The sequence below is a fragment of the Diplodia seriata genome, assembly GCF_021436955.1.
Source record: "Diplodia seriata strain FDS-637 chromosome Unknown scaffold_10, whole genome shotgun sequence".
In the NCBI taxonomy this organism is placed as follows: Eukaryota; Fungi; Ascomycota; class Dothideomycetes; order Botryosphaeriales; family Botryosphaeriaceae; genus Diplodia; species Diplodia seriata.
Window position 1 is genome coordinate 359,164 of NW_027117317.1, and position 26,592 is coordinate 385,755.

A 26,592-nucleotide genomic window follows, 5' to 3' on the forward strand; every position below is an offset into this window, starting at 1 on the left:
CCGACGATGATGATGAGGAAGGGGGAAGGTGGAGATCCACCCGTTTTGTTGTGCATGTCCGCTTCGTGCCCCTGGCCCCGTGCACCCGAGTCGTGGACTCAAAGTGGGGGGGCCGTCAGTGCGCTCTGCTTCATTGTGGAGACTCCGGCGTGCGGCACCGGTGGCCCGTGTGCAGTCCGCACGGCGAGCCAAGGCTGGTGGAAGGCTGGAGAGAAGAGAGATGTAACGGTGTGCGTAGATCGGTTCATTTCTTTCTGCTTTCACCGGTGCACGTTGTAGACAAGGGCTCGATGATCCCCAACAGGGGCTGCCAATGCGAGTCCTCCCTGTGGCCGTGCGGATGCGAAGAGAGGGTCGTCTTTTCTGGAAGAATCAAGAGACGTTCGAACAGACCAACCACTGATCACGCAATATAATGAGGCGCGTTGAAGGGGCCTCCCATCTCATTTGCATGCGTTGGCCGTGCCGGGGCTCATGTTTCCACCGTGCTTGCGAGGCGAGATGGTCTGCGCTTTTGTGCAGCACAGGGGCTTCATCATCATCATTCATCGTTATTTCCGCATGCGGAAGGGCGGTGCATGAGGCGGAAGCGAATGGGACGGCCCGCGCGCGCGTCTACCGCGCTTGCTGATGTATAGGCATGACGCATGTGGTAGATCGCTTTCCTGTATGCGTCCTGGCTTATTATTAAGCGCCGTCATCACCTACCTATCTTACGGCTTTGATGGCAATCTCTAATCACACCCCTAACAAGTCATCCGCTTGCCCTTTATCCTTGCCATGTCAAGTCTCTGGGATCTCAACGGTGCTGAATGTTTGTGTGGCTCCACGGATAATAGACACGCAGAGGCAACGTGTCGAGAAATGGAGTAAAAAAGGCGAAGTGTGTGTTGTACGGCGCCTGCCTAAGGAAAACGGCTATGAAAACGCTCGCCTCGGTTAGTAGAGCTGCCTCGTGCAAGAATTGGATTGTTCTATCAGCCCGTGAGTCTATAGCACTCAAGTGATTGTGTGATTTTCGCCTTGTAAATGAATGCAAACCCAGCGCAACAGCGAGTAGATCCTCGATACAGTCCCTATAATTGATGCGTGATGCACTTTTTCTTGTTTCGCAAGTAGGCTTTGGTAAAGTATCATTGTTTCGATTTTTCTTTGTGACTCCTTGGCCATGATGGGGGCGTGTCTTCGATGTAAGGATTGCCCAATCCACAAGCCCAATCCCCGAGACCATTGTTGTTCAAATACTCTATGCTACCACTATATAATTATGATTCGACGCCGTTCGCTTTTCTCTATCTCTCCCAACCCAAATCCTCCCTGCCCCTGAAGACAAGCCAACACGGCAGTTACAACAGCTCATCTAGTAGATATGCCGCGCGAACGTGGACGCGTACTTCAGGCCGGAGAAAATGACTCTACTCCGGCGAGCCACCTCATAGCCACGCCTTGGCCATCGAGAATATACACCAAGGAAGATTTGAAGCCATACAAGAAGTTTCCGGTCCTTTACGGAGAACGCAAATTTGCCAGGGAATTTCCAAGGGAAAAGCAGACATTGAGCTTCACAGACGACCTCCCTACTGAGTTGCGGCTCATGATCTACGAGCACCTCCAAGTCCAGGCTCCGGGTCAGTTCCTGGAACTCTGGAGCCCAGTAACGTGGCACAGCCCCGGAGACGATCGAGACTGCATCTTTGACGACAGGCAGCGCGGCAAAACGCCGATTCAGAATACCTTCTGGCGGTATGCGTCATTGCGAAAGGGGCTATCGCTCCTGCGACTGTGCAAGAAGGTGCACGGCGAGCTCACGGAGATGTTTTACGCCGAACAGAACTTTCGGTTTAGCAACAGCAACGGCATTCTGATGCTCGGCGCCTGGATGCACACCATCAAAGCGCAACACTTCCAGCACCTGAGGCACATCACGGTGCAAATCCCGATGCGCGACCGCGGTGGCGACCGGTGCATAACAACACTTGGCAAGTGGAATGCCTTCCAACAGCTCGCAGCCAAGCGAGGCATGCGCACGCTGAAGTTCAGGCATCGTCACAAGGACTACGTCGATGGAAGTTACTACTATACGAAGACTGTCAAGAGAGTGTTCGAGAAGCTCAAGGCGATGGCCGGGCTGCAGAAGCTCGAGCTGCTCGTGCCGTGGAACTACCTCTTCCTGGGCGACTTCTCGGGCGGGCCACGCTGCGCCGAAGGATTCTTGGGGCAATTTGAAGCTGGCGAGCGCGTCAGGCACGTTGTGGAGGACCACTGCCCCGACGAGGGGTGGTGGGAGCAGCTGGCGGAGCTCAAGCGGAGCAGCAAGTCAGCAGAGCTCAAGATCGCCCTGGTGATACATCACGGGCTGCGCGACTTGACGCTCGACGCAGACATGCATGCGATCCAGGGGCAGCTGCGAGCGGCGAGATGGCTGGCAGCCTATGCTAAAATCAACGGCTACGGATTCGGCCATGCGCGGTGGGACGGCGGCACGTATCACGTCGGGTACGATGCGGATCCGCTGCTCGCATTGCCACGGGACTCTGGTCGGGATGCCATGGCATGCGAGCCTCCCGAAGTCGAGTTCGCCGCTGGGTCGCAAATACGTCGGGCTTCGTCGGCCCAGTGCACCGAGTTCCTGTACACCGACCAGCAGGCGAGTTGGCCGTGGAAGCAGGAGTAGGCAGTTCGCACCTTCCCTTATCGGCTGGCCGGGGCGTGGGCCGTTCGCCGTTCCCCGCATGTTACTTATCAACGCCGCCGCGCAGCCTCTCCCGACTCAAGCCTCGCCGCCCGGCCGATCCTGCCCAAGCGTGGGATAGGCGCACATCCCATTATTCAGTATACCAGCGGGTCGCATGTCTTATCGCCGAGCAGCCCAATGCTTGTCTGCCACCAAGACTTGCCGGCTCTTGGCCGCCACTCTTAAACCCATCCACAGCCGGCGCTTTCGAGCCGCCATCCGCACCGTTCCCGACCATGGCCGACCTGTCCAAGCACCCAGACGTCGAGAAGGAGCCCGTTCCTGGCGTTTCTGAGGATGCCGTCCGCAGCGGCAGCATCACCGCCGCCGGCGTCTCGGACCGCATCATGAAGCACAGCCACGATGCCGATGCTGCCATGAAGGCCTTTGCCGAGCACCAGGGCCAGCTTTTGGAAATCGACGACGCCACCAATGCCCGGCTGCTGCGCAAGATTGACTGGCATCTGATGCCGGTACGCCAGCGCCATCGAGCTTGTGCCGCTTAGAGTGCTGACATGCCTAGCTTCTCTGCGTAGTCTACGGCCTGAACTTCCTGGACAAGACCTGCATCAGTTACGCTTCCGTCATGGGGTTAAAGAAGCCCCACGCCGAGGGCGGCATTGGCATCACGTCGGACCAGTACAGCTGGCTGGGTTCCATGTAAGGCGAGCCTTGGCCACCCCCTGCGCGCCTGCGTGCTCACGCTTCCAGGTTCTATTTTGGTTATCTTGCGTGGGAGTGGCCGACGAACCGTCTCCTTCAGTACTTTCCGCTGGGGAAATACTCTGCCTTCAACGTCATCATGTGGGGCGTGGTTTTGGCTCTGTTTGCCGCCGTCGAGGACTTCGCCGGTGCCGTAGCTATCCGTTTCTTTCTCGGTCTGTTCGAGGCCGCCGTGACGCCTGGTTTTGCCTTGTTTACCAGCCAGTGGTACACCAAGAAAGAGCAAGGGCTGAGGACTGGCATCTGGTTCAGCTTCAATGGCGTCGCCCAGGTACGGCATTCTGATGCTCTGTGCGATGCTCCTGGCACTGACCCTGACCTTTGGTAGATTGTCGGTGGACTGGTCGCATACGGCATTGCTCGCGGCACCGCTATACACGGCTCCGCCATCGCCCCCTGGAAGATCGTCTTCCTCGTCACCGGCCTTCTTACTGCTGTTGTCGGCATCGTCTTCCTCTTCGTCATGCCCGACTCCCAGCTGAACTGCCGTTGGCTGACCAAAGAGGAGCGCCTCCTGGCTCTCGAGCGCATCCGTGTCAACCAGCAAGGCATTGGCAACAGGCATTGGAAGCTTTACCAGGTCAAAGAAGCCTTGATGGACCCCATGGTCTGGGCCTTCTTCTGGTACGCCTTGATTGCCGACATCCCGAATGGTGAGCCTGCCGGAATCCCTGGGTGAGCTGACGGTTTGATCTGACTATTGATTCTCAGGCGGCGTCACCAATTTCTTTTCGCTTCTCATCCAGTCCTTTGGCTACACTTCGGAGCAGTCCCTGCTGTACGGAACACCCGGTGGTGCGGTCGAAATCGTCACTCTGGTCGTTTGCGGCTATCTCGGCGACAAGTATGGCTGTCGCATTCTGGTTTCGACTTCGGGTCTGCTCCTCGGCATTCTGGGCATGGCTCTCATCGTTGGACTCCCCGAGAGCATGAACGTCGGCCGCCTGATCGGGTATTACCTGACGCAGGCCACGGCCACGCCGTTCGTCGCTCTGCTTTCCCTGATTTCCACCAACGTGGCCGGCTACACCAAGAAGACGACGGTGGCTGCGTTGTACCTGATAGGCTACTGCGTGGGGAACATTATCGGGCCGCAAACGTTTCGTGGAGACAACTACCTGCCGGCTGAGATCACCATTCTGGTGTGTTACGGCATCGCACTCCTCGATCTGTTGTTCATCTACTGGTACTGCAAGAGGCAGAACAAGAAGAAGGCCGCGGTCAGAGCGGCGCCAGGCTACGTGAAGCTCGAGAACCAAGAGTGAGTTGTGCCATCTGTCTGGTTGAATGCATGTACTGACCTCTTTTCCCAGATGGCTCGACCTCACAGACAAGGAGAACCCAGAGTTCACCTACGCAGTATAGTCTGATAGATTAATGAATGTCAACCCGGAGCTTGGGCCAGTATATCAAGTAGGCGGCAGCTGAGCAAGTGATCAAGGTGCCGAGCGTGCGAGCATGAAGTGGAGTTGGATGTGTTGAGCGGGGAATGCAAGTGGCCCCATCAGCCCGGTGGAGTCTTCACTTCCAGCAGGTGACGCCGTTCTAGACGTGAGCAAATGCCAATTCCAGGCTGTTTTCTTGACCAATGACGTCCATGGCGTTTAAATATCCTCGCTTACGTGAGACCGCTAAAGCGGGGCGGTAGGGACTTCCGGCGAGGTCCCACTTGCAGCCAACTCTGCAGCAGTATCTTCGCCCAAGCCCCCTCAATTATCGCTCATGTAGGTGCTCTCGAGAGACAGGCGGCCGAAGGAGGATGAAGGTCTCGGATCCGGGAGTAAGCGGCGGAAGATAGGAAGACATAGAAGAGTGCAATGTCGAGGGCGGCTTTATCGTCTTATTTCCGGTATTTACACCAAGGTGCTTCAACCGCGATGCTGACAGCAGAGCACAGCAGGCTCGGCACTCGGCACTCGGCCGGCGGTGCGACAACCCATGTTCATGGTAGACGTGCGACTCGAACCTTGAATTACTCGGACGGCGAAGCGGAGTCTCCGTGGCCCGGAGTCTCTGCGGCCCGAGACGGGGGACGGAGCGGGGGCAGGGGATGCAGGATGCGGTGTAAATTGCGGCGTAGGAATACATAAGCATTGGGCTGGGGGTTCCAAGACTTGTGGGCGCCGATCATTGCGGAGGATTCGTGTTTGGTCCTTTGATCGTGCGACCGAGGCGGGCTGTCAACGGCTACCGGCTGATGACTTGACCGACGGCCAAGAATAGAGCGATGACTGAGTGATGGGTGGACCGCTAGATTGCCCTGTACCACACATGCACCAGTGAATCACCTCGCGGCTGTTTTCAGTAGCCCTTCCGCGTGATCGACCCTCTCGCCAGCCGAAATGCCCGACAGAGCGAAAGCCCCGAGACCCCCTCCTCGGCCATGGGAGTTTCCCTTTTGGGTGCTTCTCTCGCACGAGGCGTGGGCATTACGTTGACCCATGAACAGGCCAGATCCGTCCTGTGCCGACATTGATATATATTAGCACTCGCTCGGTGCTGCAGCACCCCCACCCGCATCGGTTTTGTTCAATCGCAAACGTTATTGCCAGCCGGTCTGCTCCTGGTAAAAGTAAGTCGGCCGCTCCCTGCTAGTGCGTCGAGGGTTCCCCGGAGAGGCGCTGACACGCCCAAGCTCATTGCGACGCTACGACCACCAGATCTCAGCACTACCCGCTTCGCTGGCCACTGGCGTCTCCTTGGAGCGTCAGCTTATCACTCCATTCAGTTAAACCAAGACTGAATATTTACCCTGATCCCCTCTTCTTCTTTGCCTGACCACCCGCATTTCCCGTCGCACTCTCGGCCACCATGGACTTTGCATCCCACTCGCACTTGCTCGCCTCGAACAACATCCCTGCTCTACTTGGAGGCGCAGTTGTGACAGTGAGTGACAATCCTTCACCGCGTGCGAACGCTTTGACTGACAGCGGTAGGCCGTTATCTACGCCGTCGGGACCGCCATCTACAATGTCTACTTCCACCCTCTGAGCAAGTACCCGGGGTCCAGGTGGTACGCCGCCAGCAGGATCCCATACGCGCTCGACCTTAACCGCGGAACCATCAACAAGGCCGTCGCAGAAGCGCACAAGAAGTATGGCGACGTCGTCCGCATCGCGCCCGACGAGCTCTCCGTCATCAGCGGCGAAACCGCGTGGAACGACATCTACGGCTTTCGCGGGGCCAAGAAGCCCGAGTTCGGCAAGGACCGCGACTGGTACAATCCCCCGGTCAACGGCTCATACTCGATGCTCGTCTCGGACCGCGAAGGCCACTCCCGCATGCGCCGCATCTTCTCGCACGCCTTTTCGGACAAGGCACTGCGGGAGCAGGAGCCCTTGGTCCAGAAGTACATTGACATGCTGATTCAGCGCTTCCACGAGAAGGCCAAGTCGGGCGTCGACGTCGACCTGGTCCGGTACTACAACTTCACCACCTTCGACGTCATTGGCGATCTCACCTTCGGCGAGTCGTTCGGCTGCTTGGAATCGGACGACTACCACGCGCTCGTCAGCGGCGTGTTCGCGTCGCTCCGAGCCAGCAACCTCCGCAAGGCGCTCCACTATTGGCCGTATCTGCAGAAGGCCTACTTTGCGTGGGACAAGCTAAGCAAAGGAGGCAAGACGCAGGGCAATATCATCTTCCACAACTTTGTCGCCGGCAAGGTCGACAAGCGGCTCGCGGCGGAGACGGACCGGCCCGACATCATCACAGCGGTCGAAAGGCAGCCGGACAGCAGGGCGCTGACCCATGCAGAGCTCCAGACCAACTCGGAGCTCTTCCTCATCGCCGGCAGCGAGACGACGGCGACCATGCTGAGCGGCACGACGGCAGCGCTGCTGAAGCACCCGGAAATCATGAAGAAGCTGTGCGACGAGATCCGCGGGGCCTTCAGCAGCTCCGACGAGATCACCTTCGAGAGGGTGAACCATCTGCCGTACCTCATCGCCGTGCTCACCGAGGGCCTCCGCTTCTACCCACCCGTGCCGACCGGCTTCCCGCGCCGGATTGCAGAGGGCGGCGGCGATGTCAGCGGCCACTACGTGCCGCAGGACGTAAGTAACGGGCTCGTCCGGAAGCCACAGAGCTAACGCGGGTGCAGACTGCCGTGTACGTGTCCCAGTATGCGGCGTACCACAGCCCGCAGAACTTCGCGGAGCCCGACTCGTTCATCCCCGAGAGGTGGATTGGAGACGACCCGCGGTTTGCCAAGGACAAGAAGTCGGTGCTCATGCCCTTCTCCAACGGCCCCAGGAACTGTCTTGGCAAGAAGTGAGTGTCGGCTGCTTTCCCCCCCGCTCCAGTCGGTACTGATTGATTGGCAGCCTCGCGTACGCCGAGATGCGCAGCATTCTCGCAAAGACGCTCTTCAACTTCGATCTTGAGCTGATCGACAAGAGCGCAGACTGGTTCGATCAGAGGGTGTTTGGGCTGTGGGAGAAGGGGCCGCTGTCGGTCAGGGTGACGGAGGCTCGCAAGTGAGGAAAATGGCCAGGCCGATTCGAGCTGGAGTGAACTAGAGTTGTTTCGTTGTCTAGAGCTGTTTCAATCCACGTTTCTCGTTCTTTTTAGATGGTGTTGTACAATAATAAGTGAATCCCACGCGGCAGGCGCGACTCGGGACCCAGGTGCCCGGCATCAAGCGAAGTTTCGCCGGGGCTTATCGATAAGCTTGTTGAGGCCATCTGGCACACTTCTTCTGATTCGACGTCGACAGCTCCAGCTCGACTTCGAGGGTGTGGAACTCGTGCCGGATCCATGTAGTGCAGCTATTCCTGGCGCCGCAGAACCCCCCTCTCTCCCTCCCCAACACCATGCTGTTCTTCACCACATTACTGCTCCTCTGCGCACTGCCGCTGCTCGTGCTGTGCGCCGAGGACTACTACAAGGTACGTCCGAGCTGCCATTGCCCATCGCTCTCTGCTAACTGCTGTGCGTCTAGCTCCTGGGCCTGGAGAAGAACGCGTCGGACCGCGAGATCAAGAAGGCATACCGCTCATTGAGCAAGAAATACCATCCAGACAAGAACCCGTGCGTCCATTGCACCCCTCACCACCCAGCTCCTCCAGCTCACCTCCGTCGACAGTGATGACCAGGAAGCTTCGGAGCGCTTCGTCGCCGTGGCCGAGGCCTACGAGGCGCTGATCGACCCGGAGCTGCGCAAGATCTACGACCAGTACGGCCACGACGGCGTGCAGAAGCACAAGCAGGGCGGCGGCCAGGCCCACCACCACGACCCCTTCGACCTCTTCTCGCGCTTCTTCGGCGGCAGCGGCCACTTCCGCCAGCAGGGCGAGCGCCGCGGGCCCAACACCGAGGTGCAGCTGAACGTGCCGCTGCGCGACTTCTACACGGGCGCCGAGAAGACCTTCAGCATCGAGAAGCAGGCCGTGTGCGACGCCTGCGAGGGCTCCGGCTCCGAGGACGGCGAGGTCGACGTGTGCCCCGTGTGCCAGGGCCGCGGCATGCGCATCCAGAAGCACATGCTGGCCCCGGGCATCTTCCAGCAGGTCCAGGGCCCCTGCGACGCCTGCGGCGGCAAGGGCAAGACGGTGCGCCACAAGTGCAAGGTGTGCGGCGGCGCCCGCGTCGTCAAGGAGACGGAGACGCACACGCTGCACGTCGAGCGCGGCATGCCGCGTGGCGTGCGCATCAGCTTCGAGAACGAGGCCGACGAGAGCCCCGACTGGGTCGCCGGCGACCTCATCGTCCAGGTCCAGGAGCGCGAGGCCCAGCTCGGCGCCGACGGCTACGACGACCACCTGTCGCACGCCGACGGCCAGTTCTTCCGCCGCAAGGGCAAGGACCTATTCTGGCGCGAGGTGCTCAGCCTGCGCGAGGCCTGGATGGGCGACTGGCAGCGCAACCTCACCCACCTCGACGGCCACACGGTGCGCCTCGGCCGCAAGCGCGGCGCCGTCGTCCAGCCCGGCCACGTCGAAGTCGTCAAGCACGAAGGCATGCCCATCTGGGACCCCGACGCCGACGAGCTGGCCTTTGGCGACCTGCACGTCGAGTACGTCGTCGTCCTGCCCGACCAGCTGGACAAGGCCATGGAGAAGGACTTCTTCGAGCTGTGGGACAAGTGGCGCAAGAAGCACGGCGTCGACCTACTCAAGGACAGCGGGAGGCCCGCTCCGCACGACGAATTATAGACTTTCTCCGCCTGCCTCGCCCCTTTGGGTGTTCTGGACAAAATAGAGAAATGCGTTTTGGCGGTGGCGTAGTAATATACCCTTTGAATTCGTTAACTGTGTGTAAGCCTTGAAGCCCCACCAGCCATAAATATCGATCCATTTACATACATTGACGTTTCCTCATGCTGTGTCATGCATTTGCATTGTCTCATACTGTTACATTGTTTTCCACCACCTGCCTCAACCACCGTGTCCACCCACAAAACCCTCACAAGACATACCTGAACGTAGGTCCGTAGTTCTCCTCGCCAACTCCCTCGGTCTGCTCCCCCTTCGCACCCGCCGCATCCCCGGCCGCCTCCCTCCTCGCCCTCTGCTCCTCGACGGTGCCATACTTCTTGTCCAGCCGCCCATTCTCCCACACGAGCAGCAGCCTCAGTGCAACGACGAGCAGCGTGGTGAAGAACATGAAAGCCGCACACACGGCCTGGCCCTTGATGTAGCGAGGGCCATCTCCGGTGGGATACAGGCGCGTGCCGAGCAGCGGGCCGCACTGGCCGACGACATTCAGGACGACGAAGCCGACGCCGCGGCGCGTGTCGGACCCCTGGTTGTTGCTGACCCACGGCAGGATGTTGGCGATGGCGGGGAAGATGCCGGCCGCGGCGAGGAAGACGCCGGCGTAGCGCGCGCCCACGGACGTGCAGGCGGCCAGCAGCACGTAGCCCGTGCCGCCCACGACGGTGAGGGCGGCGATCATGTAGGCGCGCTGCTGCGTGCGGTCGGCGATGACGGTGGTGGCGATGGTGAGGAGGAAGGAGAGGAAGTAGGGCGGCGCGGTGAGGCCCTGGGCGTTGATGGCGCTGTAGCCCATTTCTTTGAGGATGGTGGGGAGGAAGACGGGGAGGGAGGCGAACGAGACGTTGCAGGAGAAGTACATGAGCTGTAGCTGGGTGTCAGCGAGAACCATGTTCGTTCTCCCTCATCTCCATTGCAAACGGTGGGAACGTTCCCCGGCAGAAGAGAGATGCCACGCGCGGAGATATACGGTGCTGTGGAGACTTACAGCAGTGAACCAGCACTTCAAATCCAAAAGTGCTGCGACCACATCCTTCCATTCGATGCCGCCAATGCGCGCCTCGGCATCCTGGCCGGTCTGGCGCACCGCCCTGGCCTTTGCGATCCTCTTCTCGTCCTCGTTCAAGAAGCGCGCCTTCTCCGGAGCGTCGGGCAGGAAGAACCACGAAACGGCAGCCATGACCAGCGTCGGTGCGCCTTCGACGAGGAAGAGCAGCCGCCACCGGGCGATGGCCGAGTGCTTCGCCGCCGTGATGCCGTACGCGAGCGCGCCGGCGAAGGTGTTGGCGAGCGGGGCGGCCGACAGGAAGATGCCCTGGCGCGAGCCAACCTCGTGGCGCAGGTAGAAGAAGGACAGCAGGTAGGGGATGCCCGGTCCGTAACCGGCCTCGAACAGCCCCATGAGGAAGCGCAGAGCCATCATGCCCTGCCAGTTGTGCGTCGCAGCCTGGACAGTCGCAACCAGGCCCCTGGAGTTGGGAGGGAGTGTAAGCATTTGGGTCGGTGCTCGGGGCTGCGGGAGGCTTACCATCCAAAGACACAGACAGCCGCCCACCGGTGCGGCGGCACCAGCTTCCACATGATGGCCTGGAATTCGAAGACGATGTAGGAGATGTAGAAGATGGTGAGCAGCCAGTCGTAGCGGTCGCCGTCGAGGCCAAGGTCCTCTTCCATGCCTGCGATCTTGGCGTTGCTGTTCCCGACGCAGTCAGCGGGAGTGGGCGGAGAGGGAGGGGACGGGCCCGGTACCCGATGTTGGATCGATCCAGAAAGGCGAGGAGGTCTGTATGCATCAGTGCGCCGTGTTCCCGAGAGATGCAGGCGCGACTCACAGAGCGCCATGAGCAGCGGGACCACATGGAGGTCCAGCTTCCGAACCACCCTCTTCTCGGCGACAGGGTCGATGGGCGGCTGCTGGTTGTTTTCAACCTGGAGCTCGTAGGCCTTCTCGGCCTCGTCGAGCTTGTCGGATGCAGACATCGTGTAGGATGGATCAAAGCAACGAGGACTGGCTTGCAGGTCGAAGACGGAGGGGTCGGCGCGGCCTTAAGGGCGTCGGGCTTTGGAACAGGGTCCAGGGTGTGGCCAATAAACTCAACGGCTCGGCAAAGCTGCGAGAGCGCTAGGCGGCCGCGTCAAGTGTATTGACTCTGCATCTGGGGACTGGGGGAATGACGCGCGGGCCTAGTGGGGCATCTGGCAGCGCCGAGGACACCAAGCCCGCTCAAGCCTTTGCCTCCACGTCTCGGCATCGCGGGCGGCTGACAGCGGGGCCTCGCGCTGGGACTAGCGTGCGCCACCACGCCCCTGTGAGACATGGGCGCGCACGACATGGCCCGCTGTTGGGAGCAGACAAACAGACGCCGCGGTGGACCCATCCTACCATCCCACCAATCCGCTGAGCCGCTTATCACACCCGACCTGCCGCAATGGCCACTGCCTCCTGTTCTATCTCCTCGGATATGCGCGCTCGTGCATGGTTTACGCGTCTTTCGCACAGCAAATGCATGCCACATCCGATGGCCACATAGCATCTCTCTCTCTCTCTCTCTCTCTCTCTCTCTCTCTCTCTCTCTCTCTCTCTCTCTCTCTCTCTCTCTCTCTCTCTCTCTCTCTCTCTCTCTCTCTCCCCCCCTCCCTCCTCTCCTCTCTCTCCCTTTTCCCTTCCTTCCCGAGGCAATGTTGAGAGGCAGGCCGAGACCTCTGACTACCGCACTGAGTGAGTGATCCTGAACTGATGCACCACCTCGACCCACTATTTCAGAACGAGTCATCCCTCTGTGGCCCCACTCGCCATATTGTATTTGCTTGCGAGCCTGTGAGCATAGCCTCTGCCGGTAAAGAGCGGGGCTCAATGTTGAGATTCAGCGGACGAAAAGACGGGCCGCCTAGCCAATGGATGCCTACCGCTCTGTGGGCTGGGTAGAGAGGTATATCTCAACGCTCATTTCTTTCGGGGCTCTGCGTGAGCCGTCCTTGCCTTGGCCAGTGGTTAGCGAAGGACGAGGCGCTACATAGTCCTGTTCAGACATTGCACTTATTTGGGAACTTGCTGCCCGGACGTAGATATAGCTGCCCCATTACGAAAACACCGGCATGCGGATCAGACTGGAGGATAGTACGACAGTCAATTCCCTCCTGTGGGCCTGGAACGGTTGACGTGGCCCAAAGCAAGAGTCACAGTGCAAAAAAGGGTGTCGTACCAGCAACACGCTGTTAGTTTCCACCTCGTGCCACCACCTCATCCTCATCCTTCCCCAACCCTCCGATGTCGCCGTCCACATCGTTGTACATCTTGAACATTTTCCAAAACACCACAGCCGTCACCGAGCACGCCACAGCCAGCCCCCCATATAGCCCCACAAGCAACGGATCCCTCGCAAACGGCGAGATCAACCCGCCGATCATGGCGCCCAACGCAGTCGTCAGCAGATACAGCGCCATGATGAAGCTCTTCATGCTCGCCGGCGCGTTGGTGAAGGCATACTCCAGCCCCGTCACGCTCGCCAGGATCTCCGACACGGCAAGCACGAGATAGGCCGGTGTCTGAAGCATGACGTGCACCCGGTTGGGCTCGTAGCCGCTGCCGTCAGGTCGTAGTGCCGCCGCGCAGGCCGAGGGGGCGTCGAAGCAGGGCTCGCTGGCGTAGATGACGTGTTGGAGGAAGGCGGCGTAGGCCATGGCGCAGGCCGCGAAGAGAAAGCCGAAGGTGATGCGGGTGATGGGCCGCATCGCGAAGCCGCGCCGCCGCAGCCAAGGGTAGGCGTAGCGGTCCATGAGCGGGATGAGGCAGATGACGGCGAAGGGGTCGATGTTTTGCATGATGTCGTTGGGAATACCGTGCAGTTGCATTTGGCCGGCTGTCAAGGAGATTCAGCGAACTGTTTCTTTACCTGTTTTCTTTTCTTTTCTTTTTCTTTTTTGCGTGGCGTAGAATCGGGCCCCTACCTTGCGAGATGAAGTTGTTGGACATCTGCCCGAACGCAGCCCAGTAGATTGGATAGAAGCAGAAGACTTTGCAGGCAAGCAGAGCGCGCTTCAATTCGTCGACAAATGTATCGTCCCACTGGATGTTGCGCTGGATCCTGTAGCTGCGCTGAACCGAGGGTTTGGCGGCATCGAGATTGGCCTGGTTCGCAATAGCAATATACAAAGCTTTAAAGCTGTTGGCTATGACGGATCCGGATGGAGGGTTGATCACGTATCTGTTCTTCCCACTGATGATCAGCACGAAGCCGATGACGAACATGCAAAGCGGCAGCAGGTATGCCGCCCAGAAGCCGATGCGAAGTTCCATGGTGCTGGTGGCAATGGCGGAGAGGGAGCCAATGTTGATGCACATGTAGAAGACCATGTAGATGCGTTGGATGGTGAGCGACGGATCGACGATGACACGTTCGCCAGAGGGCAGCGTCTTGATCTTCTGCCTGGTCTCCTCGTACTGCTCGGCAATCAGTGGCGATACGTTGCTCTTGATGCCGCCGGTGCCGAGGCCGATGACGAGGATCGCGACGAGGAGACCGGGATAGGCATAGCCGGCCTCGATCGAGGCGGGCAGCGAGGTTAGGAACAGGACGGCGATGCCAGACATGTAGACGATGGAAAAATACACAATGGTCCAGTACTTGCCCAGATACTGATCGGCCACGACGGCGCCGAGGATGGGGGTGAGATAGCACCAGAACTGGAAGAAGCTGCTGGTCAAAGTTGCGCCGTGCTGGCCAAGCCCGCTGCGGGCGTGTCAGCTGTGGCCACCCAATCGCCCAGATGCACGTACATGGCTCCCGGGAGGCCGCTTGGGTCATGGTACTTGTTGGCCATGTAGTTTTGGAAGGGGCCGGACAGGCCGTAGTAGGCGAAGCGCTCGCAAAGCTCGACAATAGCAATCAACGAGGCGCTCCACGGCAGGCGGTCGGCGACCTTGCGGAGGGAGAGCTTCTCCGCGTCGGACGGCTCGTCGCCATCCACCGACGGATTCCTGGGCACCCGGGCGTCCAGGTCGTCCAGCTCCACGGCTTGCGGCACCGAGGCATAGGCGCCCCGGCTGGCGCTAGGGGGCGGCATCTCCTCAGTGCGGATCACCTGCTTGCTGGCGATGGCATCGTTGGGTTCGCCGGGCGGAGAAGGCGTGGATGGCGGGCAGCAGAATGCCCGGCGAAGGGGGCGGCGTCGCGACGGGCCTGAGGCGCATGGGGTTGCGCTCGCGGCGGCCCGTGCGTCGAGCCTCCGCAAGAGAGTATCAATAACGAGCAACGTCTTTGAACAAAAGCGCCACCACGTCTCTGCGAGACGCGGCCTGGACGGCTGGCCTTCAAGTGGGCGGCGCTAGTCCTGAAGCAGCTCCTCCACATGCGCCTTTCCCACGCCTTCATCTCCCCTCCAAACAGAGTAAGCATTGTAGCTCCAACCCCGCTTTACATTAACAGTCTGTCCATCGCCTGCTTCCATGCCTACCTGCATCCGCCCATCCCTCCGCCTGAACTGCCGTCTTTTCCAGCGCCGCCTTCCTCAGTTCCCATCCCACTTTGGCCGGCCCAAGCCTTGCCGCGTTTTGCTCCGTGCCATGGCTTCGTCCCGCTACGCCGCTGCATTCGCTTCGCCCAACGGCCCCGGCGACGCCCGGCCCACAGCACTCGACGTCATCCGCCATGAGGGCCTTGAGGGTCAGCTGAAGGACAAGGTCATGCTCGTGACGGGATGCTCTTCAGGCCTTGGCATCGAAACTGCACGTGCCCTGTTCGCCACCGGCGCACGCCTCTTTTGCACCGCTCGAAGCATCAAGAAGGGCGAGGAGGCCTTGGCTGATGTCCTGGAGCCTGGCCGTGTGGACTTGTTGGAGTTGCAGCTGGATTCGCTGAACAGTGTGCGCACGTGTGCCCGGGACTTTCTCTCCAAGAGCAAGACTTTGAACGTTTTGGTCTGCAACGCAGGCATCATGATGCCGCCGTACGCCAAGACCGCCGACGGCTTCGAGTCGCAATTTGCCACGAACCACCTCGGCCACTTCCTACTGTTCAATCTACTAAAGGAGGCGCTTTTCGCCGGCTCCTCTTCTTCCTTCGGCTCCCGTGTCGTCGTAGTTGCGTCCATGGGCCATCGCGGCGGAGGAATCCGTTTCGACGACATCAACTTGGAGAACGACTATACTCCGAGCAAAGGATACGCACAGAGCAAGACGGCAAACATTTACATGGCCAACGAAATCGAACGTCGGTACGGCGCCAGAGGGGTCCATGCGCTCAGTCTCCACCCCGGCGGCATAGCGACAGGGCTCCAGATCCACATGGATCCGAACCTCAAGGAACGGTGGGCGAGCAATCCAGACGTTGTAAAGGGAACCATGAGCCCGGCACAGGGTGCGGCAACCCAGGTTCTGGCCGCGGTTGGAAACGAGTTTGAGGGAAAGGGTGCCAAGTACCTGGAACAGTGTTCGGAAAGCGGGCCTGTCGAGGCCGGGTATACAGTCATGGACACAGGCTATGAGACGTGGGCGTTTGACAAAGACAAGGAGCAGAAATTGTGGATCGAGTCGTTGAAAATGGTGGGACTCAACGAACAGGATAGTAAATACCACACGCTACATTGAGACATACAAGTACAGCTCGTTTCATCATTCGAGATTCAGTTGCCAGGAGGGTGCTGGATGCCGTGCACGCTAGACCAAGGTTCCGTAGCTTTGGCGCGGCGGGTCGTCCACGTAGTCTGGCCGCTCGTCCTCTTCGACGGGATTGCCCTTCTCCTCCATGTGCACGACCAGCAGGGCCGAGCCGACCGTGGTGGTCAGGAGGAAAAACATGCTCAGCACGGGAACCAGCTGCAGCATCAGCGCCGACGTGCCGAACCTGCGTGTGTCAGCGAGGGCGGAGGGCAAACAATGGGTGGGCAGCACAGACCATGTGTACTTCCACCGCCACTCCTTGATGTAGCGGGTCCTGGTTTTCTTGTCAAAGTCAAGGAACTTGAAGTACCTCCAGTGCTGCAGGGGCCCGGCTCGGTAGCCGGTGAGGAAGATGAAAAGAGGAACACCGGCGACGGGAATGAAGTTGAGCGGCAGCAGCAGGATGAACTCGACTATCTGCCGAAGGTTGAACGGGGCGTAGACGGCATGGCGCTCGCGCCTGCCCAGGCGTCGCACTGGGTTGTCGCCATCCGGGGCGACGGGACGGCGGGTGGTGACCAGATGGTCGTAGCCCTTGGCGACCAGCACCTGTGCGTGCGGTCAGTATATGCATGGGCAAGGGTGGCGCGGGATTTGGCTAGGCGCGAGCACACCATCGGGCGGGCGGGGCTACAAAACTCAGACGTACCGCATCAAACAGGTCGACCTGGGTCTCGTCGACAAAAAAGGCCTCGAAAAGGATGGCGACGATGGCGGCGCCCTCGCCGAGCACCAGGAAGGTGCCGTTGACCCAGGCGCCGGCCCTGTGGAAGACGTACAGGAAGGCGACCTGCGGCAGGTAGGTCCAGATGAAGAGGTTGGCGAAGACGAAGACGGACAGCAGGAAGCACGGCAGCAGGCGGCCCTTGAGCAGCGGCCACAGGTCCGGCTGGGTGCAGAAATACCAGAGACCCTATGCTAACGTCAGGCCAGGCACCGCCCACACTCGCAGCTCGACCTACTTTGAACGGGAACAGGATGCCCGCCTGGCTCGCGACGGCGGCAGGGCGCTTCAGCATCTGGGGCGCCGGCGACATATCGATGGGTTGTGATTGTTCGTGGCTCGGCTGCACGACGGCTGGCCGAAGCTGCGTCGGCAACGCTTAGCCGCGGGTGCCCGTCGTGGCCGCTGCGCCTTGCCGCCTGAGGTGCTGAAAAATCAACAAGCCCACCGCAGATGACGCTCACACGCCCTTCATGTCGTGGCAGCCCACGCCACCCGTGCCTTCTGCTCGAGCTCTGCTCTCTTTGATGGGTCCCGGCGTGCATGCAGGCATTGATTGATTACCATTAGCCATGCTCGCCTCCACAATCGGCTGGCGGCACCGTCGGACGCTGCAGTTGTGCCTGCAGCTTCGACAAGCTCCACGCTCTGCGAGCCCACTGCACGCTAGGGGCACCGATGACTCCCCTCGGCCCTTGATTCCCCGACCCATTTAAATATCTAATGCCGTCGTCGCTCCTTTCGTCGCTGCCCCTCCTCAGATCCATTGCCCGCCATGGTCTACGACTCCAAGGACGACTACTCGGAGAAAGAGTTCGGCAGCGGGGTGCTGACCCCTCGATCGCTGCCGCCGCACGAGCCTGGCGACGAGATTGCCATTGAAAGGGTAGCCACTGCTCTTGACGAGGATACCAAGGACGCCACCGCCGCCGGCACGGCCAAAAGGGCCCTCTCCAAGGTCGTGACCGCCCGGTCCGCTGCCTCAATCCGGGACCCCGGCCCTCCGCCCGATGGCGGCCTTCGCGCCTGGACCCAGGTGCTCATGGGCCACATCTGCATCATGAACACCTGGGGATACATCAATTCATTTGGCGCTTTCCAGGCCTACTACACCTCCACCTTGGCCGTCCCAAGCTCGCAGATCTCCTGGATCGGAACCGTCCAAGTCTGGCTGCTCTTCTTCATCGGCACCGTCGCCGGCCGTGCAACCGATGCCGGCCTGTTCCGCCGCGTGTACATCCTCGGCGTCTTCTTGAGCCTGTTGGGCATCTTCATGACGTCGCTGTGCTCTCAGTACTGGCAGCTCTTCCTCGCCCAAGGCGTCTGCACCGGCCTGGGGAACGGCCTCATGTTCTGCCCGACGGTGGCTCTTGTTGCCACCTACTTCTCCAAGAACCGAGCGCTTGCCATTGGCCTCACCGCGTCCGGATCGGCCACGGGCGGTCTCATTTACCCATCCATGGTCAGGCAGCTGCTCCCGCAAGTGGGCTTCGGCTGGACCATCCGCATCCTCGGATTCGTCTCTCTCGCAACCTCGGCCGTGACGATTGCCCTTTTCAAGGTCCGCCTTCCCCCTAGGCCGTCGGGGCCGCTGATCGATATGTCGGCATTCAAGGAGCTCACCTACTGTCTCTTCTGCCTTGGCATGTTCCTCAACTTCTGGGCTCTGTATTTCGTCTTCTACTACGTAAGTGACGGCCTTTGCGGCTCGCAGCAGCAGCGGCTCACGTGAAGAACAGATCAGCGCCTTCAGCCGGGACATCGTAGGCCTGCCGTACACAGACTCGCTCAATCTGCTGCTCATCCTCAACGGCGTGGGCTATATTTCGCGAGTAATCCCACCGTTCGTCAGTGACCGCGTCACCGGGCCTTTGAACTTGATTATCCCGTTCTCTTTCTCCACGGGCATCATGCTGTTCGCATGGTCAGGGGTCCATACGACAGCAGGGCTGTATCCATTTACCGTGGTCATTGGCTTGACGTCTTCCGGCGTGCAGGGTCTCTTCCCGTCGGTGCTCAGCAGCCTGACGCCGGACCTGAAGAAGACAGGGACGCGGATGGGCATGGCCTTTTCGATTGTTTCCTTTGCGGCGCTGACGGGGCCGCCGCTTGCAGGAGCGCTGATCTCAGACTACGACGGCAACTACCTGCACGCGCAGATGTGGGGAGGCACGGTGCTTGTGTGCGGCAGCTTGACGTTGGTCGCGGCAAGGATTGCTCAGACAGGACTTGTACTGAGAGCCAAGATCTAGCAAGCAGCCGAGTGAAAATAGAGTCCGACGCTAGGAACAGGCAGGGGCGGGCAGGACAGTGCAGGGGCGGCATGTGCGCTGCGACGGAAGGCAGGGGTTTCGCGCCCAGGCGGCGGCCATGTCCTGGCAATAATAGTAATAAGCGTAGAGATTCAACAGGGACGATGGATTGCGAAATGATGAGTCTCGGCGGCCGGGCCTCGGATGACGCGGGCGGCGGTCTCGTGGACAGCTCACGGGCCACCGCGCTTTCCCCAGCCACGCTTATCAGCGCCTGGCCCTGCCGCAATCGGCTAATCGGCGCCAAGGCCTCAGATGACGAAGGGGAGAGGCGCCGGCCCAGGTACAACTGCAGGCAGCTCCCGTTCCCCAGACAAGCTCTCCGTCAACCACCCATCTCCTCCCATCACTTTGCCCCGCCCGCGCCCCATCTCCATTATTCGAGTAGCTGCAGCTCCGTCTCCGCCGCACCGCAACTATGAAGGGCTCCATGCTCCTCGCCGCCGGCGCCATGCTTGGCTCCGCCCAGGCCGGCGTCCACAAGATGAAGCTTAAGAAGGTGCCTCTGGCCGAGCAGCTGGTGCGTTTTCCATCTCCCGTCTCATTGCCTACGTGTGCTGGAGCTTACTGTGTGCAGGAGCACGCCAACATCGGCGACCACGTGAAGGCCCTCAGCCAGAAGTACATGGGCTCCCGCCCACAGCTCAACACCGTCGAGGACATCTTCAGGACTCAGCCCGTCGACGCCGACTCCGAGCACCCCGTCCCCGTCACCAACTTCCTGAATGCCCAGTGTGAGTATCCACTTCCCCCGAGGCTGCAGCGTCGGCATCTCGCTTGCGCTCCATGTGAGCTGACAGTCGTTCGCCCCCAGACTTCTCGGAGATTTCGCTCGGCACCCCTCCGCAGACCTTCAAGGTCGTCCTCGACACCGGCAGCTCCAACCTGTGGGTGCCGTCGTCTGAGTGCGGCTCCATCGCCTGCTACCTCCACACCAAGTACGACTCGAGCTCCTCCTCGACATACTCCAAGAACGGCAGCTCCTTCGAGATCCGCTATGGCTCCGGCAGCCTTAGCGGCTTCGTGTCCAACGACGTCTTCACCATCGGTGACCTGACCGTCAAGGACCAGGACTTCGCCGAGGCCACCTCTGAGCCCGGCCTGGCCTTCGCCTTCGGCCGTTTCGACGGCATCATGGGTCTTGGCTATGACACCATCTCCGTGAACCACATCGTTCCTCCTTTCTACAACATGATTGAGCAGGGCCTTCTCGACGACCCTGTCTTCGCTTTCTACCTAAGCGACACCAACGACGAGGGTGCCGAGTCCGTCGCCACCTTCGGTGGTATTGACGAGAGCCACTACAGTGGCAAGCTCACCAAGATCCCGTTGAGGCGCAAGGCCTACTGGGAGGTTGACCTTGACTCCATTACTTTCGGTGATGCAACCGCCGACCTCGACAACACCGGCGCCATTCTTGACACCGGTACCTCGTTGATTGCTCTCCCCTCCACTCTCGCTGAGCTCCTGTGAGTCCCCCCTGCACCCTGCCTGCACGGTATCGAAACCGCTAACAGACCGCAGCAACAAGGAGATCGGTGCCAAGAAGAGCTTCAACGGCCAGTACACGGTTGAGTGCGACAAGCGTGACGGTCTTCCCGACCTGACCTTCACTCTCACCGGCCACAACTTCACCATCACTTCGTACGACTACATCCTCGAGGTTCAAGGCTCCTGCATCTCTGCCTTCATGGGCATGGACTTCCCCGAGCCTACCGGCCCGCTTGCCATCCTGGGAGATGCCTTCCTGCGCAAGTGGTACTCGGTCTACGACCTTGGCGAGAACGCCGTTGGCCTTGCCAAGTCCAAGTAAGCGTGAGCTATTTATGATACCTCGAGCGGAATACAAGTATGCGGTAACGGACACTGGGTATGGCATTATGCGGTACGAGGCAGCACTAGTCTTGGTATCCAGCTGGTAAATTGTATGGTTTGGCTTTTCAGACTACATTGATGAATGGATTGGAGGGATTGGTGTCCACTTGATCTTGTTTTGTGGTTGCGTGTTTCCCGTGTACTATACCTAGAGCCTCGTCTAGGAACAATTGTGGAATAGTGTCCCCATGGATTGCGTTCTGTAAGATCGTTTTCGTTGCTTGGCTGAACGTTGAGTAAGAAGCCGGGGAATCGCACGGCGCTTCACGCATGCTGAAGCCACCCCATCCTCTCCACTCTTCCACGCCACACAACAACGCCCGGCTGGCGACCTGCATTCACTTCCCACCGATCTTCCTGAAGCCCGCCTTCTTCGCCTTTTTCTTGGGCCAGAACGGGATGCCCCAGCCCTTCCAAGTGCCGTTGTCCTTCTCGGTACGGTAGTGGATGAAGACGGCCAGGCCGACGAGCAGGTTTAGGCCGAACAGCACAGCCAACAAGATGCCTAGCAGCGACGGGTCACGCTGCACCGTGGCCAGGGCCGTCGGAGTCAAAATCGGAGCGAGGAATTCGAAAGCCATCTGCAATCTTTGTCCTTCTTTCGCCGGGGAGCTTGCCGCTTCGTAGAGCAATGAGTGTCGTAGCCCTTTCCTGTCTTTGCTCCTCGACGTTTCCTGAAGTGGTTGTGTTTCGGTGGTGGTTTGTGATCGGATACGATTATTGAATTACGTGGGACAGCCAGCTGTCGACGACGGAGACCGTAAAAAGACAGACGGGGTATTTCGCAAAGAATCACAGCAACGGGCCTGGTGGAACAAGAGGGGAAGCGGGCGGAGGCCGGGGAGCAAGAAAAATGCGTGGATGAGGTCCGGCTGTTCCAAACGGCTGAGATACCGGCTAGCGAGGGACGTCAAGGAGGCGCGCGCACAAGCTATAGAAGGGAGAAAGACTGGGAAGTGGGAGAGTAGAGCGTTTTGGGTGTGCGAGGATATCGGCGAGCAAAGAGCCGCGAGACGGAAGAAGGGAAAGCGAAACTTGCATCAAACTCGAAGCGTCTGGGGCCGCAGGGCTATTAAGTCGCGCGCGTCAAGGCAGAGTCCGGCCGACCTTCCGCCTAGTCGGCCGTGCATGACAAGTGGTGATGGTCTGACGCTCGCTGCGGCTGATCTGCAACATCCAGCTTTGCAGCGGCCAATGGTGGCCAAAAGGGCCTGCTGCAAAAGGGCCTTCGGGTCCTGTTCCTGGCTGCGCACGCGCACCCCTTCCCTCCGGCCAGAAGCCGAGCGCTTCGCCGGCCCACACGCCAGCAACACGTGCCATCCGCTGGAGGCGATAACTAGTGGCCTGCGGAGCATCCTCAGCGAATCACAGTGTCTTGATGTGCATCTTGGCTCCCGCAAGAGCCGCTCTTCCTTGCGCGGTTGCCAATTTGCGCGGGGCTCAGGGCTGACCGTTGCTGGTCCGCCGGTGGAGAATAATGAAGCAGATGATCTGCCGATCGGCCTGTTCAGCTGGTGAATCGAGCTGCTGGTCTGCCTTCTCTCGCCCTCGGCTACAATTGATCCATTCCGGGTCGACTGATGGTAGAATAAGCTTGCCCGCCTATCGTCGTCAGTCTTGCAATGTGCGGCTTCTGTGTCGTTAGCAAGCCGAAGGTGACGAAACGGACGACATGCGCTGTAAAGGCTTCGCAACTTCGTTTCGAGCTCACACTTTCAACGACCATGCCAATTCATCGTACCACCTTGAAGTGCTCTAGTGACTCAAGCTTGTGCTTCCAGACGGTGACGCGAGCACTGAGTAGCAAGCGAGGGAAAAAAGCGTAGAGCAGTAGCAGTGCATTCGACACTGCAGGCAGAACAGACAGGACGTGGAAAGAATTGATTTGGATGAAATTGGACAAAATCTCTCGAATGCAACTCCCACTCCTCTTACCCAAGTGGTAAGCCAACACCGACAAACAACTCATTGCGCCATCTTGAAGCCCTGTCTTCCATAACCTTCGCACCGTGACTCATAGTTATGATGGTGAGATGATGATGTTGATGTACAAAAACGGAATGAGGTCGCGTCCGCGGAATCCAGCCTGCAGCCTGTGGCCGCCCTTTTCGCGGTCGTTCCCTTTGACTTCTTGTCTACGACGAAGCACCACCAGATGAAGCTGTTCTCCTCCTTACAGCTTCAAGGTGCTGCCTGTTCCTAAGGTGGACCTCGAAGTTCTCGACGGTCCAATTGGGACCAGGCGTGTACAGCTTTCCGGGGCAGTCGTTGCACCTGATACGCGGGAGCCATTGGAATTTGATATGCGCAGGAGGCGTCGAGTTGGCCGGTAGGCTGTCGAGTCGGATCTGCTGCTGCGAGCGGGTGTCGATGGCGCAGTAGCGCATCAGCGCTTCGAAAGCCGAGTCGGGATGCTCCGAGTGCAGCTTTTTCAAAGCCTCTGCGAGCCACGGCGGGGGTGGGGGCTGCTTTATTGTTACTAACTGGCACACCCTTTACTGGCACTGAGGACTTACTGCTTGAGCGGGTTGCGGAAACGGAGCATCTGCGCGTCCGTCATGGTAGTATCGTATCTCTTGCTGGCCATTGCTTGTCGGAGTCCCCGGACCGGGGGTCGACCGTTGTTGCAGCGCTGGTGAGGGAGGCGGCGGCATCGAGCTACGGGTAGGCGTAGCTTGTTGGGGTGTGGAAGCTGCAGAGGCCAACACGGGATTAGGCTGACTCTGTCGGTACTCATGGGCTCTGCCCGTAGACTGTGCCTGCATCCACCGTCGGTACTTCTCGCGAGAGATCTTGACTTTAACCATGAGCTTTTCTGGGGCAGGCGTGGTAGGCGTAGGAGCAACGCTCTCTTCTCTAGGCGTTCCAAAGCGCCGGGAGGTGCGCGTCTCATGGTGATGCTCTTGGCGAAGGGCAGTGATTTCAGGAGTTTGTGACCGACCAAGATTCTGGCGCATAGCGACGGTTGCTGCTGAGGCAGCACCACGCATGCCTCTTGTTCGTGCAGTTCCTCCCATTATCTGTGAAGGTGCCGGAGACTCTTGGCCTGAGTCTTCGCTTTCCGACTCTTCATCCGAATCGCCATCTCTTACAGTGCGCCTACCTCTGCCCGATGCAGAACGAGAGAGCTTGTATAAGCGGCTGTCCTCCACGCGCTCAACCGCGCCTGGAAGCACCGAGGAAACCACCATTGTCCGTACCGTTCGTTGACGATCTTTGAGATCTGGGAGTGCCGGGCCGCCTCTCCGATTCACCGAGCGTTTCTGTCTCCGCTGCTCACGCATGATTGACAGTTCTGCTCGCTCCAGGTCTGCTTCGTTCAGCTCGTACAAGACCGGCGCATAGTCCTTTGCTGCTTGCACGGGTCGGAATACAGACTGTACCGGAGAAGCCAGAAAGCTATCGCGAACGTCCGCATCTTCAACCGGGCGGCCATCGAAGGGATGGCCAGTAATGTAGAGACTCTTCGTGAACATCTGGCATTGCTCGCGTATAGAGTGCGCGATGGCGGTCGTGAACTCGCCGGAGAGGGAGAGCTCTCCCGTCATAGATCTGGCGAATTCTTCTGGTGAGTTCATAGGATCGTTGATGTCCCACTCGAACTGGTCCACCAACGTGTGCTGCCCAATTGTGATGTTTAGCTTGATCAATATGCGCATCTCGTCGTTCTTGTATGCGTCATAAGGTAGGTGTGGGTCCAAGGGTTCTTCCTTAAAGAAGACGTGGGGGTAGAAATCTTGGAGCTGCTCGTGGATCTCAGTGTTGATTTGGCGGAAAACGTGTGGACCCATTTCTGGAGGCAGTTTGAAATCCTCGACCATGTTTTCGGCGAACAGCTCAGGTGTAATAATGTGGTCGTGTAGGTTCCAGGTGAAAGTGTCCCGGAGCTTGATCTTGTCGAATTCGATGTCCAAACGTACAGGTACTAGCTCCTCAAAAATGTCGGCCTGCTTCGTGAGTTGTTTCCGGGGCACATGCAAGCTTTTTGAGCGGCGGTTCCCAAGTCGTTTGCGCTGCGCGGGGTATTGGAGCCGCGACAGTTTTGCCTCAGTATAGCCATTGCCGTAGCCGTCGAATCCATAGCCAAACACAGAGCCGGGGTCGATTTGCCGTTGCTGACGCAACTGCTTGTAGTACTCGACTTCGGACAGCTTCTCGGTCATCAAACCTCGAGCCTTGGCAGCCTGGTCGTTCATGGCCGCGGCGTGAAGCATGTCGCGGGTAGAATACTGGTTGATGAGGAACTCGTTCAGACTGGACTGGTTCTGATTGGAAGAGCCTTGGGACGGCGGATGGGAGGGCAAGCGCGAGCCAGAGCGGGAGCGTTTGCGGCTAGGCGAAAGTCCATTGGCCGTTTCGCTTCCAGTTGGTGATGACTTTGCACGAGCCGAAGGTGAGGCCTTCTCGGTGTTCGCGTTCACGTCGACACCGGACGCAGCCATGACAGCCTTTGCCTTCTCCTTCGTCTCGCGTATTGTGCCATTGCCGTCGGCGGCCTGGCCAGAGCTGGATGGACGCGCCGGATCCTGCGACTCGGTGGCATCGTCTCCAGCAGCGCCATTCGGCGCGTCGTGTGCGGCGGGTGTTGGTTCTTGCTGCGATTGCTCGTGCGACTGGTGCGGGAGCGCGGCGGTCGACGCGACTGGTGACGGCATGGTCTATGTACGGGTCACAGGCGCGTCGGAAGAGCGGCGATCACGGAGCCGCCCGAGGAGAAACGAAGGTCTAGCGGGTCAGGGAGAAGACATGAATGAGCTGGTGATGTCAGCGATAGGTCCGAGCAAGAGGCGCGTGGCCGCGGGCTGGGAGGTGAGGGCGCTGGCCACGAACGTGCCGCGACAGGCGACGGGCCGCACCCACGGCGTCGCCATCGCGCAGCGGCAGCGGCAGCGGCAGCGGCGGACGCAGCAGCCGGCAAGGCAGGCGGGGCGGCAGGAAGAGTGAATCAACATACCAGAGCTGCACGCAATGATCGGGCGCGTCGAGCGTCTGTCAGTCTGGGCGGCTGGCACAAAGAGAACCGAGGGCAGCGGAGCGGCGTGTTAGGAATGGGCCCAAGCAGCGGAAAGCGCCTAGCCAGCAGGAGTCTCGCAGCTGACGTCGTTCGTTTGTCTCCGCCCCCTGGCGCGCGCGAGGGACGGTCTGGCGAGGATTGGGTGCGGGAAATGCTAAGCTCGGGCGTGCTTGCGAGCTGCCTCCGTGTCGCAGCGAAGAGCGCGGCCCACGCCCACGACCTCGCCAAGCCGCTCCGCCCAGCACTGCCATTGGCCTGCCATCGCGTCCCCTTCGCCCCCCCCGCCAGCCTGACAGCGCACCGCCAGGCCTGCTTCTCCGCCCTACCGCCGTCCCGG

The 26,592-nt window shown here is 59.7% G+C and overlaps 12 protein-coding genes across 12 annotated transcripts; 7 read left to right on the forward strand and 5 right to left on the reverse strand.

Annotated features, from left to right (window-relative positions):
- Positions 1–1,369: 1,369 nt before the first annotated feature.
- Positions 1,370–2,674, forward strand: SLS55_009306 (uncharacterized protein; the record flags this gene model as incomplete). Its single annotated transcript, XM_066780707.1, has 1 exon — positions 1,370–2,674. The coding sequence occupies one exon, from the start codon at positions 1,370–1,372 to the stop codon at positions 2,672–2,674; it is 1,305 nt and encodes a 434-aa protein (XP_066628653.1).
- A 296-nt stretch (positions 2,675–2,970) lies between these two features.
- On the forward strand, positions 2,971–4,822 carry DAL5 (Allantoate permease; the record flags this gene model as incomplete). Its single annotated transcript, XM_066780708.1, has 6 exons — positions 2,971–3,207; positions 3,258–3,394; positions 3,446–3,728; positions 3,786–4,110; positions 4,169–4,718; positions 4,771–4,822. 6 exons carry the CDS (start codon positions 2,971–2,973, stop codon positions 4,820–4,822), a joined length of 1,584 nt encoding a protein of 527 aa, XP_066628654.1.
- A 1,446-nt stretch (positions 4,823–6,268) lies between these two features.
- SLS55_009308 (uncharacterized protein) lies at positions 6,269–7,939 on the forward strand (the record flags this gene model as incomplete). Its single annotated transcript, XM_066780709.1, has 4 exons — positions 6,269–6,343; positions 6,394–7,512; positions 7,560–7,729; positions 7,783–7,939. The coding sequence occupies 4 exons, from the start codon at positions 6,269–6,271 to the stop codon at positions 7,937–7,939; spliced, it is 1,521 nt and encodes a 506-aa protein (XP_066628655.1).
- Positions 7,940–8,271: 332 nt separating this feature from the next.
- On the forward strand, positions 8,272–9,612 carry SCJ1 (DnaJ-related protein scj1; the record flags this gene model as incomplete). Its single annotated transcript, XM_066780710.1, has 3 exons — positions 8,272–8,346; positions 8,400–8,488; positions 8,544–9,612. The coding sequence occupies 3 exons, from the start codon at positions 8,272–8,274 to the stop codon at positions 9,610–9,612; spliced, it is 1,233 nt and encodes a 410-aa protein (XP_066628656.1).
- A 250-nt stretch (positions 9,613–9,862) lies between these two features.
- SLS55_009310 (uncharacterized protein) lies at positions 9,863–11,652 on the reverse strand (the record flags this gene model as incomplete). The annotated part of the gene is made up of 5 exons (XM_066780711.1): positions 9,863–10,537; positions 10,661–11,141; positions 11,201–11,365; positions 11,422–11,455; positions 11,505–11,652. 5 exons carry the CDS (start codon positions 11,650–11,652, stop codon positions 9,863–9,865), a joined length of 1,503 nt encoding a protein of 500 aa, XP_066628657.1.
- A 1,236-nt stretch (positions 11,653–12,888) lies between these two features.
- PTR2_4 (peptide transporter ptr2) lies at positions 12,889–14,736 on the reverse strand (the record flags this gene model as incomplete). The annotated part of the gene is made up of 3 exons (XM_066780712.1): positions 12,889–13,532; positions 13,621–14,402; positions 14,450–14,736. 3 exons carry the CDS (start codon positions 14,734–14,736, stop codon positions 12,889–12,891), a joined length of 1,713 nt encoding a protein of 570 aa, XP_066628658.1.
- Positions 14,737–15,235: 499 nt separating this feature from the next.
- Positions 15,236–16,258, forward strand: SLS55_009312 (uncharacterized protein; the record flags this gene model as incomplete). The annotated part of the gene is made up of 1 exon (XM_066780713.1): positions 15,236–16,258. The coding sequence occupies one exon, from the start codon at positions 15,236–15,238 to the stop codon at positions 16,256–16,258; it is 1,023 nt and encodes a 340-aa protein (XP_066628659.1).
- Positions 16,259–16,327: 69 nt separating this feature from the next.
- SLS55_009313 (uncharacterized protein) lies at positions 16,328–17,367 on the reverse strand (the record flags this gene model as incomplete). Its single annotated transcript, XM_066780714.1, has 3 exons — positions 16,328–16,879; positions 16,980–17,243; positions 17,293–17,367. 3 exons carry the CDS (start codon positions 17,365–17,367, stop codon positions 16,328–16,330), a joined length of 891 nt encoding a protein of 296 aa, XP_066628660.1.
- Positions 17,368–17,829: 462 nt separating this feature from the next.
- On the forward strand, positions 17,830–19,306 carry SLS55_009314 (uncharacterized protein; the record flags this gene model as incomplete). Its single annotated transcript, XM_066780715.1, has 2 exons — positions 17,830–18,741; positions 18,794–19,306. The coding sequence occupies 2 exons, from the start codon at positions 17,830–17,832 to the stop codon at positions 19,304–19,306; spliced, it is 1,425 nt and encodes a 474-aa protein (XP_066628661.1).
- A 478-nt stretch (positions 19,307–19,784) lies between these two features.
- APR1 (aspartic proteinase precursor) lies at positions 19,785–21,179 on the forward strand (the record flags this gene model as incomplete). Its single annotated transcript, XM_066780716.1, has 4 exons — positions 19,785–19,886; positions 19,944–20,100; positions 20,181–20,835; positions 20,891–21,179. 4 exons carry the CDS (start codon positions 19,785–19,787, stop codon positions 21,177–21,179), a joined length of 1,203 nt encoding a protein of 400 aa, XP_066628662.1.
- Positions 21,180–21,579: 400 nt separating this feature from the next.
- On the reverse strand, positions 21,580–21,822 carry SLS55_009316 (uncharacterized protein; the record flags this gene model as incomplete). Its single annotated transcript, XM_066780717.1, is given in 2 exon segments — positions 21,580–21,746; positions 21,765–21,822. 2 exon segments carry the CDS (start codon positions 21,820–21,822, stop codon positions 21,580–21,582), a joined length of 225 nt encoding a protein of 74 aa, XP_066628663.1.
- Positions 21,823–23,376: 1,554 nt separating this feature from the next.
- On the reverse strand, positions 23,377–25,896 carry SNF5 (SWI/SNF chromatin-remodeling complex subunit; the record flags this gene model as incomplete). The annotated part of the gene is made up of 2 exons (XM_066780718.1): positions 23,377–23,706; positions 23,758–25,896. The coding sequence occupies 2 exons, from the start codon at positions 25,894–25,896 to the stop codon at positions 23,377–23,379; spliced, it is 2,469 nt and encodes an 822-aa protein (XP_066628664.1).
- Between the last annotated feature and the right edge of the window lie 696 nt (positions 25,897–26,592).